At 44.2% G+C, this 17,492-nt stretch overlaps 1 protein-coding gene and 1 pseudogene across 1 annotated transcript in view; one reads left to right on the top strand and one right to left on the bottom strand.

Moving 5' to 3' along the window:
* Positions 1-17,492, top strand: part of aff3 (AF4/FMR2 family, member 3) — a 147,150-nt gene that overhangs the window by 74,827 nt on the left and 54,831 nt on the right. Inside the window, exons 5-7 of the mRNA XM_078221940.1 lie at positions 983-1,987; positions 3,979-4,103; positions 16,004-16,211. Of these exons, the coding sequence (XP_078078066.1) occupies positions 983-1,987; positions 3,979-4,103; positions 16,004-16,211 (1,338 nt within the window). The remainder of the gene's footprint in view (positions 1-982; positions 1,988-3,978; positions 4,104-16,003; positions 16,212-17,492) is intronic.
* LOC144500129 (U2 spliceosomal RNA) lies at positions 17,100-17,279 on the bottom strand (annotated as a pseudogene).

Here is a 17,492-nt window from a genome sequence, read left to right as displayed (position 1 = left end):
CAGTTTTGTATCCATCTTACTAGCTCACCTCGGATTCCATATGACTTCATCTTCTGTATCAGCCTGCCATGAGGAACCTTATCAAAGGCTTTACTAAAGTCCATGTATACAGCATCCACTGTCCTGGTCAATGTTTCTTGTCACCTCCTCAAAGAACTCAATCAAGTTTGTGAGACACAACCTCCCCTTCACAATACCATTCTGCCTATCGCTAATAAGTCTACTCTCTTCCAAATGTGAGTACATCCTGACCCTAAGAACCTTCTCCAATAATTTCCCCACCACTGATATAAGGCTCATAGACCTTTACTTTCCTAGATTGTCTCCTCTGCCCTTCTTAAACAGAAGAACAATGTTAGCTACTCTCCAATCCTCTGGTACCTCGCCCATGGCTAAAGAGGATACAAAGATTTTGGCCAAGGCCTAAGCAATTTCTTCCCTCGCCTCTCTCAGTATTCTGCGATAGACCCTATCTGGCCCTGGGGACTTGTCCACCTTAATGTTTTTCAAAACCTCCAATACCTCCTCCCTTTTTATCTCAACATGTCCCAGAATGTCAAATTTTCAATATATGTATCTGCAAAAATTGCATTGAGCATTGGTGTATAAAATCAGATAGTTGATCTAATCTTGTTGAATACCTCAAGCACATTAAATTTCTTTTATTACCCTTAATTAATGCTGTTGGTATTATAGTTGAAGAAAAGTTATTATCAGCAATCAACTCTTCCAAGCTAGTTTTGGATTTTATCATTCATCCTAGAAATTTAACTATGCAGATTATTAGTTTGTGGGCTGTATTCTAAAACCCTGCTAAGACCAAAAGCACTCATAAATACAAGTATTCCTAACAAATTCTTGAATGTAACCGATTAACTAGACCTTAGATCTGTATTCATAATTGATTTAATAGTGTATTTTTTTATATATAGCTTATTGTTTTGAAAGATTGTGTTAAATTTTCATTTGCTTCCAGCCAGAGCAGACCTCAACTAGCAAGTGGCAACTTGACAAATGGTTAAACAAAGTGAACTCACAAAATAATAACACTGCCACTGTGAGCAAAAATGGTAATTATGGACTTGGCAACTACCAGCTTCATAATCTACAACAGAAAGAGAACCCAGAAAGGGCAAAAGCTCTTCTACTCAGCCAAACAGACTTCAAAGACCGAGAAAATCAAACTCCTGGTGGAGCAAAACAAAGGCCCGGAGCTGTTCACAAAACTAAATGTTGTAAACAAAGGTTATCTGCTCATGATGAATCTGCCTCCCATGGAAGGACACTGGGTAAAGAGCAGTCCAGGAGAACAGCAAAAATGTCTATTGAAGCGGATCTCAGCTTGTTGGACTCAGAGAATCAAAGCATAACTTGTAAGGGAAGAGGAAGCCAGAACTCCAGTACATCAGAACAGCATAAAACCAAACCTAATGATAACAAAATAGCGCCTAAAAGAGACCTGCAGATTCTTTGCGAAAAAAGAAAACACAGGGGAACTGGTAATAATATACCTAAATCCAGTGATTTGTTTGGCACTGAATGTTTATCATCTTCAATCTCAACAGGCCCAAGACTAGACTCAGATAATGAAGAATTTTGTCTGGCCAAATTTCCACCAACTTCTGCTTCACCAGACAGCCACAAATTAAATGACTGTAGCAACAGTCTCAGCAGAGTCAGGAGCTGCAGCGCAGTCAACTCTGTCAATAGGGCTATTAATGAATCAACTAATGACTCAGAAGCACAGCTGTTTGCTTTAGTCCCTTATGGTCGAAATGAACTTCTTTCACCTTTAAAAGACAATGAGGAACTCAAGTCTCTCTGGGTAAAAATAGACTTGACACTTTTATCCAGAATTCCTGGACAGTTACCCAAAGAGCCTCTAACCCAGAAAAGTGTTGATGAGGGGATTTGCAAGAGCAATGTTGATAAAGGCTGCAGTCCCTCAAAGGAGAAACCATCAACAAAATCAATAAGAAAACGTAAGGTATGTTGATGCCTAATTATTTATAAATGAAAAATATGATGTGTATCATGTGATCTGCCAGTAGGAGTGGGAGACAAAAGGTGGTGTGAAGTCCATTAACCCCAAAGCAATACAGTGAAAATGGAAAATCTTAGAAACGCCCCTTCAAAGTGGGCCAATTTGGTTGGAAGCCAGTCAACACTTTTTCAGGGTTGTAGGCTAAGATCCAAGTTTTACCCCTCTAAGTGGGATCGAATTAAACTGGGCAGGTTCTCATTTTGCACAATGCCCTGTCTATCCAGCAGATCCTAGGCTATGCTATAAGACCACTTCCCCTAGCGAGTCCCCACTTATATGGGACCACAATCTGGGATGTTTGTGCACCTGAAAGCCCACAAACTCTCACAATGTTTTTAATATTAGCTGCATAATATATTCAGTTTGCTTCTTAATTAATACAAAGAACCAATTGTTTTCTTATTGTGCCTTATTTCCACTTATAAGCATGACCCTCTGACTTCAACTAAATTTGCCTAATTCAGATGGAGTATTGGATACAGCTGATTAAAATAAGTTAAAGTTACTTAGACAGGATAGTGAGTGGCACAATAGACAGTTTTACAGCCTCACTCACCCCAAAACCGTAAAATCCCGCCCGAGGTCAATGGACCTTCCCATGCTCCGCCTCTCGCCCACTCCGATTCCTGTGGCAGGCGGGCCAGTAAAATTCCAGCCCATATGCCTATTCCGAAACAAGTGATAATACATATAGCCTTCAAAATATTTATTATTGGATAACAGCACCAAGGCTGGCATTTATTCCTCAAAACTGGTTTTCCTTGGAAGGTGGTTTGGTACGATTTTGTTGGGAGTCACACTGAGTGCAGAACAGGTAATGATTGCAAGTTTTCTTCATTAAAAGACATCAGTGAACCAGTTGGTTTTTAATGACAATTTGACAGCTTCATGCTCATTTTTACTAATATAATTTTTACAGCGTAGTAAATGTTTTGCAGCACTGAATGATTGTCAACATTTTCTGTCATAAGTCTTCGCCAATGTTGTCTGCTGATAACAAATCTATTGAAGGCAACTCATTGCCTTTGAGTTGGTTACAAGGCAGGTCATGCTGACATCTGCACTGACCTTTGGTGCCTTCATGTCAGGGCAGTGAGGAAGCACCAAGTAGTGAAGCAAATTCCAGGGTTTCCTGCTGAAACAAGATTTATGGGGTTCAGGATGTTTGTAATAATTATTCAATTGTAAATCAAACCAGGTTCTACAAAACTGAACCATTTGGCTTGAATGAACACTTTAAATGGTGAATTCAGAAGGTTCATTAAACAGTAAAAAAAACTCAAAGATAAAAGTCCAAAGATGTGCGGGTTAGGTTGATTGGCTATGCTAAAATTGCCCCTTAGTGTCCTGAGATGTGTAGGTTAGAGGGATTGGCCGGTAACATATATGGGGGTAGGGCCTGGGTGGGATTGTGGTCGGTGCAGACTCGATGGGCCGAATGGTCTCTTCCTGCACTGTAGGGTTTCTATGATTTCTATGAAAAAGCAAACTGTCAATTAACAGTAGTTAGCATTAATTGACTGTAAGAGGAGAAAGCTTAACTTTAACAATTGAACGTACTTCTCACCACCCTCCTTGGTTGATCAGGCCAAGGCATGAGGTGATAGTACTGAAAATGTGAACAAACATGTTCTTCACGTTTTCAGCACTATCACTTCATGCCTCATACATTACCAAGGTTGTTTATTTCCATCACAACATTGTCTACTTGTTGAGTGAAAATATTTAAATTATGTTAACATGTCATTTGATAATTTATTAAAGACCTGGAATATTAAAATGTGTGGGACAAGCAAGACAATTGGTTAGACCAGATGGCCCAGGTGGAAATAAAATCATTAGTGCTGCACTGTTCTTCTTTGAAGTTGTTCTAAAATGTTTGCTAAATATATACAAATGTCTGTACTAACGTTTACCATTATATATTTCTGCAGTGTGAAAACAACGATGCTTACAACAAAAATAAAAAGAACCATTTAGACGAAGAGCCTATCATTGCAGTACTACCCTCCACTGATAGTTCTTCTCTGCCAAGTGAAAAAGATACGACCATCAATGAGTAGGTGTTGTTATTTGTCCTTATCATTCTTTCTCTTGGTAAACAGAGGCCAGCTATTCCTCATTCTAACCTGTGGGGATTTTGTGTAGTCAACCAAATTGAAAATAGCAGCCAACAGACTTCCAGAAGGGAAAGATCCGACATCATAAAACCCCTTGACTTTTCTGAAGTAGTGACATTGTAAGTCAACTGTGAAAAAGATTATAATATGGTGTACCCATGCTTCTAGAAAGCCAATCAACAATATTAATCATAACAGGCTTTCACATTACTTTTTGTAATTCAAAGTAAAACTTGACAAGTGGCAGAATGAAAAAAGAACAGTGGGCATTTATTAGGGAAGCGAATTAGATGTGAGGCATGTATTGAATAGACTGATGTGGAGATGCCGGCGTTGGACTGGGGTAAACACAGTAAGAAGTTTAACAACACCAGGTTAAAGTCCAACAGGTTTATTTGGTAGCAAAAGCCACACAAGCTTTCGAGGCTCTAAGCCCCTTCTTCAGGTGAGTGGGAATTCTGTTCACAAACAGAATTTATAAAGACACAGACTCAATTTACATGAATAATGGTTGGAATGCGAATACTTACAACTAATCCAGTCTTTAAGAAACAAAACAATGGGAGTGGAGAGAGCATCAAGACAGGCTAAAAAGATGTGTATTGTCTCCAGACAAGACAGCCAGTGAAACTCTGCAGGTCCACCCAACTGTGGGAGTTACAAATATTGTGACATGAACCCAATATCCCGGTTGATGCCGTCCTTGTGTGTGCGGAACTTGGCTATCAGTTTCTGCTCAGCGACTCTGCGCTGTCGTGTGTCGCGAAGGCCGCCTTGGAGAACGCTTACCCGAATATCAGAGGCCGAATGCCCGTGACCGCTGAAGTGCTCCCCAACAGGAAGAGAACAGTCTTGCCTGGTGATTGTCGAGCGGTGTTCATTCATCCGTTGTCGCAGCGTCTACATAGTTTCCCCAATGTACCATGCCTCGGGACATCCTTTCTTGCAGCGTATCAGGTAGACAACGTTGGCCGAGTTGCAAGAGTATGTACCGTGTACCTGGTGGATGGTGTTCTCACGTGAGATGATGGCATCTGTGTCGATGATCCAGCACGTCTTGCAGAGGTTGCTGTGGCAGGGTTGTGTGGTGTCTTGGTCACTGTTCTCCTGAAGGCTGGGTAGTTTGCTGCGGACAATGGTCTGTTTGAGGTTGTGCGGTTGTTTGAAGGCAAGAAGTGGGGGTGTGGGGATGGCCTTGGCGAGATGTTCGTCTTCATCAATGACATGTTGAAGGCTCCGGAGGAGATGCCGTAGCTTCTCCGCTCCGGGGAAGTACTGGACGACGAAGGGTACTCTGTCCACTGTGTCCCGTGTTTGTCTTCTGAGGAGGTCGGTGCGGTTTTTCGCTGTGGCGCGTTGGAACTGTTGATCAATGAGTCTAGCGCCATATCCTGTTCTTATGAGGGCATCTTTCAGCGTCTGGAGGTGTCTGTTGCGATCCTCCTCATCCGAGCAGATCCTGTGTATACGGAGGGCTTGTCCGTAGGGAATGGCTTCTTTAACGTGTTTAGGGTGGAAGCTGGAGTAGTGGAGCATCGTGAGGTTATCCGTGGGCTTGCGGTACAGTGAGGTGCTGAGGTGACCGTCCTTAATGGAGATGCGCGTGTCTAAGAATGCAACCAATTCCGGAGAGTAGTCTATGGTGAGCCTGATGGTGGGATGGAACTTGTTGATGTCATCATAGAGTTGTTTCAGTGATTGTTCACCATGAGTCCAAAGGAAGAAAATGTCATCGATGTATCTAGTGTATAGCATCGGTTGAAGGTCCTGTGCGGTGAAGAAGTCTTGTTCGAACCTGTGCATGAAGATGTTGGCATATTGAGGTGCAAATTTGGTCCCCATGGCTGTTCCGTGTGTCTGGATGAAGAACTGGTTGTTGAAGGTGAAGATATTGTGGTCCAGGATGAAGCGGATGAGATGTAAAATTGCATCTGGAAACTGGCAGTTGTTGGCGCTGAGCACTGAGGCCGTTGCAGCAATGCCATCGTCATGGGGGATGCTGGTGTAGAGTGCTGAGACATCCATTGTGACGAGGAGCGCTCCTGGTTCAACTGCTCCATGTGTGCCGAGTTTCTGTAGGAAGTCCGTCGTGTCGCGACAAAAGCTGGGGGTTCTTTGTACAATGGGTTTCAGGATGCCCTCGACATAGCCGGAGAGGTTCTCGCACACGGTCCCATTGCCCGATACGATGGGACGGCCGGGTGTGTTTGCCTTGTGTATCTTCGGGAGGCAGTAGAGATCTCCAATGCGGGGAGTACGTGGGATGAGAGCACGGAGGGTGTTCTGAAGGTCCGGATCAAAGGTCTTGATCAGAGTGTTGAGTTGACGGGTGTGTTCTTTGGTCGGATCTGCAGGTAACTGTCTGTAGTGTTCCTCGTTGTTGAGTTGTCGGTACACTTCTTTGCAGTAATCCGTTCTGTTCAGTATGACGATGGCCCCTCCTTTGTCTGCTGGTTTGATGACAATGTTGCGGTTGGTCTTGAGAGCGTGGATGGCGTTACGTTGTGCTTGGGTGATGTTCGGGGCTGTCTTGTGAGTGCGGCTGATGAATTTGGTGTTGACGCACCTCCTGACGGCTTGGGCATACATGTCAAGTCGAGGGCAGCGGCCTTCCGGAGGAGTCCAATTCGACTCTTTCCTCTTCGGATGCACTGCGGATCTCTCTGTCGGCTGTTCCGGTTCATTGGCTGTCTCATTGTGTTCGTTGTTGGCCTCTTGGGGTTTGTGGAAGAACTCCCTCAGCCTCATTCGCCTGATGAATTCCTCTGTGTCTGCTGCGAGACTGATGGGGTCTATTTTGGTGGTGGGGCAAAAATTAAGCCCTCGGCTGAGAACTTCGATTTCATCTGGTTGAAGTGTGTAGTCGGACAAGTTGACAATGGACTTCCCTGCAGTGGTACTGTTTTCTACTGTGGTACCGGGGGAGGCTTGGTTGCTGCTGGTGGTGATGCCGAGTTTCTCAAGTTTCCTGTTCTTGGTGTGCATGTAGAGGGTGTAGTTCCTTTGTCTCGTCTGCTTGGCAGAGTTTCGCAGCTGGTCTGCGTCCTGAGCGCAAGTTGAGAATATGGATTCGATCTTGGTTTCCAGGCTGCGGCGTTTGCTGTAGAGTTGGTGTACGAGGTGTTTGAGGAGGGTGAGAGAGGTGCGACGGCAAAGTCTCTCAGCGTAGTCTGTGTTATAGGTTGACCTGAGTGGGTTCGTGATCTGTAGTCCTTTCGGTATCTTGTCTGCTTTCTTGCATCTTTGTAGAAACTTGATGTCTGTGTCGATATGCGCGATCTTCTTGGCGATCCTCTCCACTTGGAGCCGGCAGTTTGCGGTGTCGATGGTAGTCATGATGTGGAGATGCCGGCGTTGGACTGGGGTAAACACAGTAAGAAGTTTAACAACACCAGGTTAAAGTCCAACAGGTTTATTTGGTAGCAAAAGCCACACAAGCTTTCGAGGCTCTAAGCCCCTTCTTCAGGTGAGTGGGAATTCTGTTCACAAACAGAATTTATAAAGACACAGACTCAATTTACATGAATAATGGTTGGAATGCGAATACTTACAACTAATCCAGTCTTTAAGAAACAAAACAATGGGAGTGGAGAGAGCATCAAGACAGGCTAAAAAGATGTGTATTGTCTCCAGACAAGACAGCCAGTGAAACTCTGCAGGTCCACCCAACTGTGGGAGTTACAAATATTGTGACATGAACCCAATATCCCGGTTGATGCCGTCCTTGTGTGTGCGGAACTTGGCTATCAGTTTCTGCTCAGCGACTCTGCGCTGTCGTGTGTCGCGAAGGCCGCCTTGGAGAACGCTTACCCGAATATCAGAGGCCGAATGCCCGTGACCGCTGAAGTGCTCCCCAACAGGAAGAGAACAGTCTTGCCTGGTGATTGTCGAGCGGTGTTCATTCATCCGTTGTCGCAGCGTCTGCATAGTTTCCCCAATGTACCATGCCTCGGGACATCCTTTCTTGCAGCGTATCAGGTAGACAACGTTGGCCGAGTTGCAAGAGTATGTACCGTGTACCTGGTGGATGGTGTTCTCACGTGAGATGATGGCATCTGTGTCGATGATCCGGCACGTCTTGCAGAGGTTGCTGTGGCAGGGTTGTGTGGTGTCTTGGTCACTGTTCTCCTGAAGGCTGGGTAGTTTGCTGCGGACAATGGTCTGTTTGAGGTTGTGCGGTTGTTTGAAGGCAAGAAGTGGGGGTGTGGGGATGGCCTTGGCGAGATGTTCGTCTTCATCAATGACATGTTGAAGGCTCCGGAGGAGATGCCGTAGCTTCTCCGCTCCGGGGAAGTACTGGACGACGAAGGGTACTCTGTCCACTGTGTCCCGTGTTTGTCTTCTGAGGAGGTCGGTGCGGTTTTTCGCTGTGGCGCGTTGGAACTGTTGATCAATGAGTCTAGCGCCATATCCTGTTCTTATGAGGGCATCTTTCAGCGTCTGGAGGTGTCTGTTGCGATCCTCCTCATCCGAGCAGATCCTGTGTATACGGAGGGCTTGTCCGTAGGGAATGGCTTCTTTAACGTGTTTAGGGTGGAAGCTGGAGTAGTGGAGCATCGTGAGGTTATCCGTGGGCTTGCGGTACAGTGAGGTGCTGAGGTGACCGTCCTTAATGGAGATGCGCGTGTCCAAGAATGCAACCGATTCCGGAGAGTAGTCTATGGTGAGCCTGATGGTGGGATGGAACTTGTTGATGTCATCATAGAGTTGTTTCAGTGATTGTTCACCATGAGTCCAAAGGAAGAAAATGTCATCGATGTATCTAGTGTATAGCATCGGTTGAAGGTCCTGTGCGGTGAAGAAGTCTTGTTCGAACCTGTGCATGAAGATGTTGGCATATTGAGGTGCAAATTTGGTCCCCATGGCTGTTCCGTGTGTCTGGATGAAGAACTGGTTGTTGAAGGTGAAGATATTGTGGTCCAGGATGAAGCGGATGAGATGTAAAATTGCATCTGGAAACTGGCAGTTGTTGGCGCTGAGCACTGAGGCCGTTGCAGCAATGCCATCGTCATGGGGGATGCTGGTGTAGAGTGCTGAGACATCCATTGTGACGAGGAGCGCTCCTGGTTCAACTGCTCCATGTGTGCCGAGTTTCTGTAGGAAGTCCGTCGTGTCGCGACAAAAGCTGGGGGTTCTTTGTACAATGGGTTTCAGGATGCCCTCGACATAGCCGGAGAGGTTCTCGCACACGGTCCCATTGCCCGATACGATGGGACGGCCGGGTGTGTTTGCCTTGTGTATCTTCGGGAGGCAGTAGAGATCTCCAATGCGGGGAGTACGTGGGATGAGAGCACGGAGGGTGTTCTGAAGGTCCGGATCAAAGGTCTTGATCAGAGTGTTGAGTTGACGGGTGTGTTCTTTGGTCGGATCTGCAGGTAACTGTCTGTAGTGTTCCTCGTTGTTGAGTTGTCGGTACACTTCTTTGCAGTAATCCGTTCTGTTCAGTATGACGATGGCCCCTCCTTTGTCTGCTGGTTTGATGACAATGTTGCGGTTGGTCTTGAGAGCGTGGATGGCGTTACATTGTGCTTGGGTGATGTTCGGGGCTGTCTTGTGAGTGCGGCTGATGAATTTGGTGTTGAAGCACCTCCTGACGGCTTGGGCATACATGTCAAGTTGAGGGCAGCGGCCTTCCGGAGGAGTCCAATTCGACTCTTTCCTCTTCGGATGCACTGCGGATCTCTCTGTCGGCTGTTCCGGTTCATTGGCTGTCTCATTGTGTTCGTTGTTGGCCTCTTGGGGTTTGTGGAAGAACTCCCTCAGCCTCATTCGCCTGATGAATTCCTCTGTGTCTGCTGCGAGACTGATGGGGTCTATTTTGGTGGTGGGGCAAAAATTAAGCCCTCGGCTGAGAACTTCGATTTCATCTGGTTGAAGTGTGTAGTCGGACAAGTTGACAATGGACTTCCCTGCAGTGGTACTGTTTTCTACTGTGGTACCGGGGGAGGCTTGGTTGCTGCTGGTGGTGATGCCGAGTTTCTCAAGTTTCCTGTTCTTGGTGTGCATGTAGATGGTGTAGTTCCTTTGTCTCGTCTGCTTGGCAGAGTTTCGCAGCTGGTCTGCGTCCTGAGCGCAAGTTGAGAATATGGATTCGATCTTGGTTTCCAGGCTGCGGCGTTTGCTGTAGAGTTGGTGTATGAGGTGGTTGAGGAGGGTGAGAGAGGTGCGACGGCAGAGTCGCAGAGTCGCTGAGCAGAAACTGATAGCCAAGTTCCGCACACACAAGGACGGCCTCAACCGGGATATTGGGTTCATGTCACAATATTTGTAACTCCCACAGTTGGGTGGACCTGCAGAGTTTCACTGGCTGTCTTGTCTGGAGACAATACACATCTTTTTAGCCTGTCTTGATGCTCTCTCCACTCCCATTGTTTTGTTTCTTAAAGACTGGATTAGTTGTAAGTATTCGCATTCCAACCATTATTCATGTAAATTGAGTCTGTGTCTTTATAAATTCTGTTTGTGAACAGAATTCCCACTCACCTGAAGAAGGGGCTTAGAGCCTCGAAAGCTTGTGTGGCTTTTGCTACCAAATAAACCTGTTGGACTTTAACCTGGTGTTGTTAAACTTCTTATTGAATAGACTGCCCAGGGATTTACGGTGGGACGCCTGCTGTTGCTAGTCTGTATCAGCAATTGGTATTCAGAAACTTAAAGTAAACTGATCACATTTGTCGTCAACACTAAACTTCAAAGAAAACACAAATCCAATGACTAAACAACTACAAATGAGGCTAGATAAATTATGAACATTGATTGAACATGATAGATTAAATTCCAAAGTATGTACATCAAAGTAGGTTCACAACCAGCAGAAGGCATTCATGTTCTTAATACTGTATTGGGTGACTTTTGATTCATTTTGGCCATTTTTGTTTATTTGCTTTGTAAATGTTAAAGTCGCAATGTATTTATAGGCACTGCACACTAACTTATCCTTCTATCATTATTTATTTGTCTCTTATTACCATCTAATATTCAAGAGAGATAATGCTGAACTTGTCAACTTGGAAAAGTATGAGCAGTCATTTGGAAATGATTTTTGTTCTCAGGGAACTAGAAGATGAGGATGAGGAGTTCTACAGCTATAAGTAAAGGCAGTTGTATGTGTATTAGTTGGGTACTCTGTGGATTCATGGCTGCTTAAGGAGTGCATGAATTGAAAACACTGCAGTTAACTAAACATGTCAGAGTAGCCAAGTCCTTCCTGCTTCTACTTTGTCAGACCTCCAAACACTCTCTGTAACGAGCATGGCTCAACTATGGTAGTGCAAGTCATGACTGCCCTGAATTTCTATGCTGCTGGTTCTTTTCAGATTATCAAATCTGATCGCTATCAGATCAATCAGGCTGCAGTGCACCGCTGTTAATTGAGTTAATAAAGGACTGTTTGTTCGGGCCAAGGGTTTTATTAATTTCCCTAATGATTATCAGCAAAAGGAGGTTCTTCACTTTTTAGTCAATGACATTTTAAAACGCTAGATTTCACTGATGTAAGCCATGTTCACATACTGCATCATAGCAATGGTTTGATGGCTCATGTGGTTTTGGGAGAAAAACTTATATTTTATGTTGGGGTGATGATCCCTTTAAGAATTGGGTTTCTCTGAAAAAAAATCTTACAACAAAGCACCTGGCATCAAGTAAATGATCATGCAACCAACTTGCCTGCAAAATAAACAATGGAAAATGGTCAATGAGAAGTTTCAGTAAGAAGTCTCACAACACCAGATTTGGAATCATGAGCTTTTGAAGCACTGCTCCTTCCTCAGGTGAGTCACTCCAAAAGCTCGTGATTCCAAATAAACCTGTTGGACTTTCACCTAGTGTTCTGAGACTTCTTACTGCCCACCCCAATCCAACGCTGGCATCTCCACAACAAGAAGTTAATTATTGGGGGTGGGGGGGAGTAGATGGTATGTGGGGTTCTGCTTCAAGCACAATTTTTTTTGAGTTTAGAATAATTTGGCTACAGAGCAAGGAACCATAAGACCTTAAGACATAGGAGCAGAATTAGGCCACTTGGCCCATTGAGTCTGCTCCGCCATTCAATCATGGCTGATATTTTTCTCATCCCTATTCTCCTGTCTTTTCCCCATAACCCCTGATTCTCTTATTAATCAAGAACCTATCTATCTCTGTCTTAAAGACACTCAATGAACTGGCCTCCGCAGCCTTCTGCGACAAAGAGTTCCACAGATTCACCACTCTCTGGCTGAAGAAATTCTTCCTCATCTCTATTTTAAAGGATCATCCCTTTAGCCTGAGGTTGTGCCCTCTGGTTCTAGTTTTTGCTACTAGTGGAAACATCTTCTCTACGTCCACTCTATCCAGGCCTTGCAGTACCCTGTAAGTTTCAATAAGATCCTCCCTCATCCTTCTAAACTCCAACGAGTACAGACCCAGAGTCCTCAACCGTTCCTCATACGACAAGCTCTTCATTCCAGGGATCATTCTTGTGAACCTCCTCTAGACACTTTCCAAGGCCAGCACATCCTTCCTTAGATACGGGACCCAAAACTGCTCACAATACTCCAAATGGGGTCTGACCAGAACCTTATACAGCCTCAGAAGTACATCCCTGCTCTTGTATTCTAACCCTCTCGACATGAATGCTAACATTGCATTTGCCTTCCTAACTGCCGACTAAACCTGCACATTAACCTTAAGAGAATCTTGAACAATGACTCCCAAGTCCCTTTGTGTTTCTGATTTCCTAAGCATTTCCCCATTTAGAAAATAGTCTATGCCTCCATTCCTCCTTCCAAACTGCATAACCTCACACTTTTCCACATTGTATTCCATCTGCTAATTCTTTGCCCACTTTCCTAACCTGTCCAAGCCCTTCTGCAGCCCCTCAACTTCCTCAATACTACCTGTCCCTCTACATATCTTTGTATCATCAGCAAACTTAGCAACAGTGCCTTCAGTTCCTTCCTCCAAATCATTAATGTATATTGTGAAAAGTTGTGGCCCCAGCACTGACCCCTGAGGCACACCACCAGTCACCAGCTGACAGCCTGAGAAAGACCCCTTTATCCCCACTTTTTGCCTTTTGCCAGTTAACCAATCCTCTATCCATGCCAGGATCTTACCCTTAACACCTTAACAGTCATCTATGCGGCACCTTGTCAAAGGTCTTCTGGAAATCTAAATAAATCACGTCCACTGGTTCTCCTCTATCTAACTTCCTTGTTACTTCCTCAAAGAACTCTAACAGATTTGTCAGACATGACCTCCCCTTGATAAAGCCATGCTGATTCAGTCATACTTTATCATGCACTTCCAAGTACTCTGCGATCTCATCTTTTATAATGGATTCTAAAATCTTGCCAATAACTGAAGTCAGGCTAACCGGCCTGTAATTTCCCATCTGCTGCCTCCCTCCCTTCTTAAACAGTGGTGTTACATAGCTACTTTCCAGTCCTCTGGTACCCTCCCTGCCCCCAGTGATTCCTGAAAGATCACCACCAATGCCTCCACAATTTCCTCAGCTATCTCTTTCAGATGGGGTGTAGTCCATCTGGTCCAGGTGACTTATCCACCTTCAGATCTTTCAGTTTCCCCAGAACCTTCTCCTTAGTGATGGCCTCTACACTCATTTGTGCCCCCTGACTCTCCTGGAGCTCTGGCATTCCACTGGTGTCTTCTTCCATTAAGACTGATGCAAAGTAACTATTCAGTTCCTCTGCCATTGCTTTGTTTCCTATCATTACTTCTCCAACTTCATTTTCCAGTGGTCCAATGGCTATTTTTGCCTCTCTCTTACCTTTTATATATTGAAAAACTCTTCCCATCTTCTTTTTTATTACTAACTAGCTTACACTCATATTTCATCTTCTCCCCCCTTATTGCTTTTTTAGTTGTCCTCTGCTCGCTTTTAAAGGCTTCCCAATCCTCTGGCTTTCCACTAATCCTTGCCACTTTGTATGCTTTTTCTTTTATGCTGTCCTTGACTTCCCTCATCAGCTATGGATGCCTCGTCCTCCCCTTAGCATGTTTCCTCCTCCTTGGGATGAATTTCTCTTGTACCTCCCAAATAACTCTCAAAAATGCCTGCCATTACTGTTCCACTGTCTTCCCTGCTAGGCTCCCTTTCCAATCAACTCTGGCCAGCTCCTCCCTCATGTCTTTGGAGTTACCTTTATTTAATTGTAATACCGTTACATCTGATTCCAGCTTCTCCCTCTCAAACTGCAGGGTAAATTCTATCATATTGTGATCACTGCTCCCTAAGGGTTCCTTCACCTTAAGTTCCCTAATCAAGTCTGCATCTCTTTCAAGCAGAGCCATTTGAAATTCTGTGTGTTGGCTCAAAGAGCCTCTTATTAACTGTAGGTTCCTAACAGTGGGTTAAAATTCTAGGGATAGCCAAGTTGAGAAGAGAAAGTATTTTAGATACAACACTCCAGAGTTAAACAGTATTAGAATCAGGAGACTTCTGATGCAAGGTGGCTAAAGCTCAAGACGCTCATGATGTTGAATAGGGACCCCACAACTATGAGACGGTTGGAGGAGATTTGAAGGGACATCCTCGCTGGAAGTAAATGGAAGGCCAAAGAAATCTATGCCTTTGTATGATTATTTGAAACAGTATTCAGATCAAGTGGTTAATCTTCCAAATTCTGCTAAGTTCTGAGCATATTGGCAGTCTATTTCAAATGGATGTAGAAGGAAAATTGAGTTACAAGTTTGGTTTAAAGTATAAATATCTGTGTTCAGTGTACTTTTGATATCTTTAACATAACTGACTATTTAAATACAGTATAGTTATTAGTGCTCATGTTCATTGACTTTCTTGTGGTAAAATTCTTTTGATTTAAACCATAAACCTTATGGGTTTATTCTTTTGATAAACACCTGGGTTTTGGATTTTAAAACAGTGACTAGTCATAACAATGGATTTTTCATTGGGAAAGGACACCATTGTATCAACTTGCAGTTTTTATATGATCATCAGAACTATATTCTGGAATTAGATTCCAAGCATCTTGAATCCTGCTGTTACGCTTCCACTATATTCCAATATATATTCATCCTGTTACTTCAAGCAAATATCAGCATTGGGAGGAACATAGGAACTTAAGGAATTAGGAGCAGAAGTTCCGCTCTTTGAGCCTGCTCCGCCATTCAATCAGATCATGGCTAATCTCTCCCCAGTCTCAAATTCACCTTCCTACCTGTTCCTATATCCCTCTTTCCCTTTTTTTATTAGAAATATATCTATCTCCCTCTTGAAACCATTCAATGATTCAGACTCCACCGTGCTGTAGGGCAGTGAGTTACACAAATTCACCACCCTCTGCGAAAACCTCAAGAAACAGAAACTGTACTCATTTGCTTCACCACCTCTCCCACGCAACCCCGATTGATGACTTCTCCAAATTGGGAGGGAGGGTGGTGGTGCTTCTTACAACCAAAAACGGGAGCATCACTTTCAGTGTTGTTTCTGAAAATGCACTCTTTCCTGCTTGGGTTCCTAGTTCCTCATGAAATATATAGGAGCAAAAGGAAGTTGCAACACATTTTTCACCATAAAAAGTGTAAGTGGCCATTTAAGGAACTGCACCTACAGGTAGATTTCCCATCCCTTCTCTCCCTGGCCTTAATGCTATTGGAGCAAAGCCCAATCCAGACGAGGAGAGAATCTTTTATACAAATAATGGCACCAGTGCACTACACACTGTACCCCCAATGGATTTCTTACTCTCAATATCTCGTTAGGAATAAGAAGAAAGTAAATACATAAGAAAAACACCGAATTGCTCTTTAGTGTTATTGTTACCTTACAGTTCAATATTTTGATCTCACTTTGTCCTTTTGCATTATCTTAATGCAGATTATCCAAGCAAGTAAATGAGAGAGAGAAAATACTTGAACTTTCGTTTTCACCATTACCCTGCATCTCAAATCAGAAGTACCCCATTGAAAACAACACGGCCGCTGGAGGAAGCAATGATACTGTTTTACCAAGCAGCTCCTCATCAACCTTCTCCTCCTTAAAACATTGGAAATCTGAATCACAGTGTTGTACTAAAACTTCCAGTGTAAGTAAATGCAACCCAAACTCTATATAACATGTAATAGTATAGCTTGCTGGGCATTGTGCTGTGCTGTGATACATACTCATTTGGTAGCACAGAACTTGAATGTTGCAAAAAAAGAGACATGCTGTTGAAACTTTTTATCTTGCACTCATCAGCACAGATTCACAAGCAGACCAATTGCAAAGGAAACAGCAGTTCTGCATGAGAAGAGAGTGCTGATTGATTGGCTAATGAACTCTGATTGACAGAAGTGTTGGTGCAAGGAATGAACCAGGAAAGTTTTTACGAAGCTTTTGTTTAACTTCAAAGCAGACAGGCTGACTCTGATTGGCCAAGGCATTGCCATGGGGAATAAACCAAGAAATGGCTGTCCCCCAAGCTTTTGTTTAATTGAAAAAGGCATAATGCGTGGATGTGCTCCTTTTGTCTGCAAAGAACAGGGACCTGTGTGTGAACAGATGTAGCTTCTAGTCCATGTGAGTGAGCCCCACTGTGAGCCCAACTGACTATCTGAAATTCGTTGTCAGTCTAATTCTGAGCACAACCAGCAATGTTAGCAAGTCCAATCTCACAACTAATGTTGGATATTATGGGGCAACTTTGAGCCCGCACTTTCCATCTGCAGGAATGGCGGTACGCGCTCAAAGTGCAATTTGCGCCGGTGAGTTTCCGAGTTCCGATCTTACCGGCCCCTCGCAGGCAGAGTGCCGTGAAACATGCCGCGTGACCACAGATTTTTTTTTTAAATACTTTTCCAATTCAATCAAATCAAATCCAATTCAGAGTCTCAACAAGTTGAGACATTTCAGATCCAGGCTGACAAGACAGGACGGGAGACCAAAACCACCCTGTCCTGGGCCTGATCTACATGAGTCAAGCTGATTGGAGAAGGGGGAGGATCCTCCTCCAAGACTTGAGCTCATTTGCATCTTAGCCAAAAGGCCGAGATGCCGCTTTTAAAAATTGCTTCATATGAAACATATGAAGCCTCAGCGTAACCTAATGACCTCAACCAAGTGCAGGCGATCCATACTACACTTGATCTTAGCCAAAAGGCCGAGAAGCGATAGATAGCTCATTTTAATACATTAGCATGTCATTAGCGCACACTCTCTCTGGGACATCTCCCCTCACTGGATATTCAGCAGGCACCAGTGTGATGTCAGGCTGGCATCATTTATAACAGCTCCACATAAGCGTGAATCTGGCACCTTCACCTCTGAGGGGATTTCGGAGAGGAGCACTCAGGCAGCCAGCACTCTCTGTGGTGCTTACTGCTCA

Source organism: Mustelus asterias, chromosome 10 (assembly GCF_964213995.1).
Source record: "Mustelus asterias chromosome 10, sMusAst1.hap1.1, whole genome shotgun sequence".
Taxonomy (NCBI): domain Eukaryota; kingdom Metazoa; phylum Chordata; class Chondrichthyes; order Carcharhiniformes; family Triakidae; genus Mustelus; species Mustelus asterias.
The sequence above is the reverse complement of the archived record's forward strand: the minus strand, read 5'-3'. Positions and strand labels throughout refer to the sequence as shown.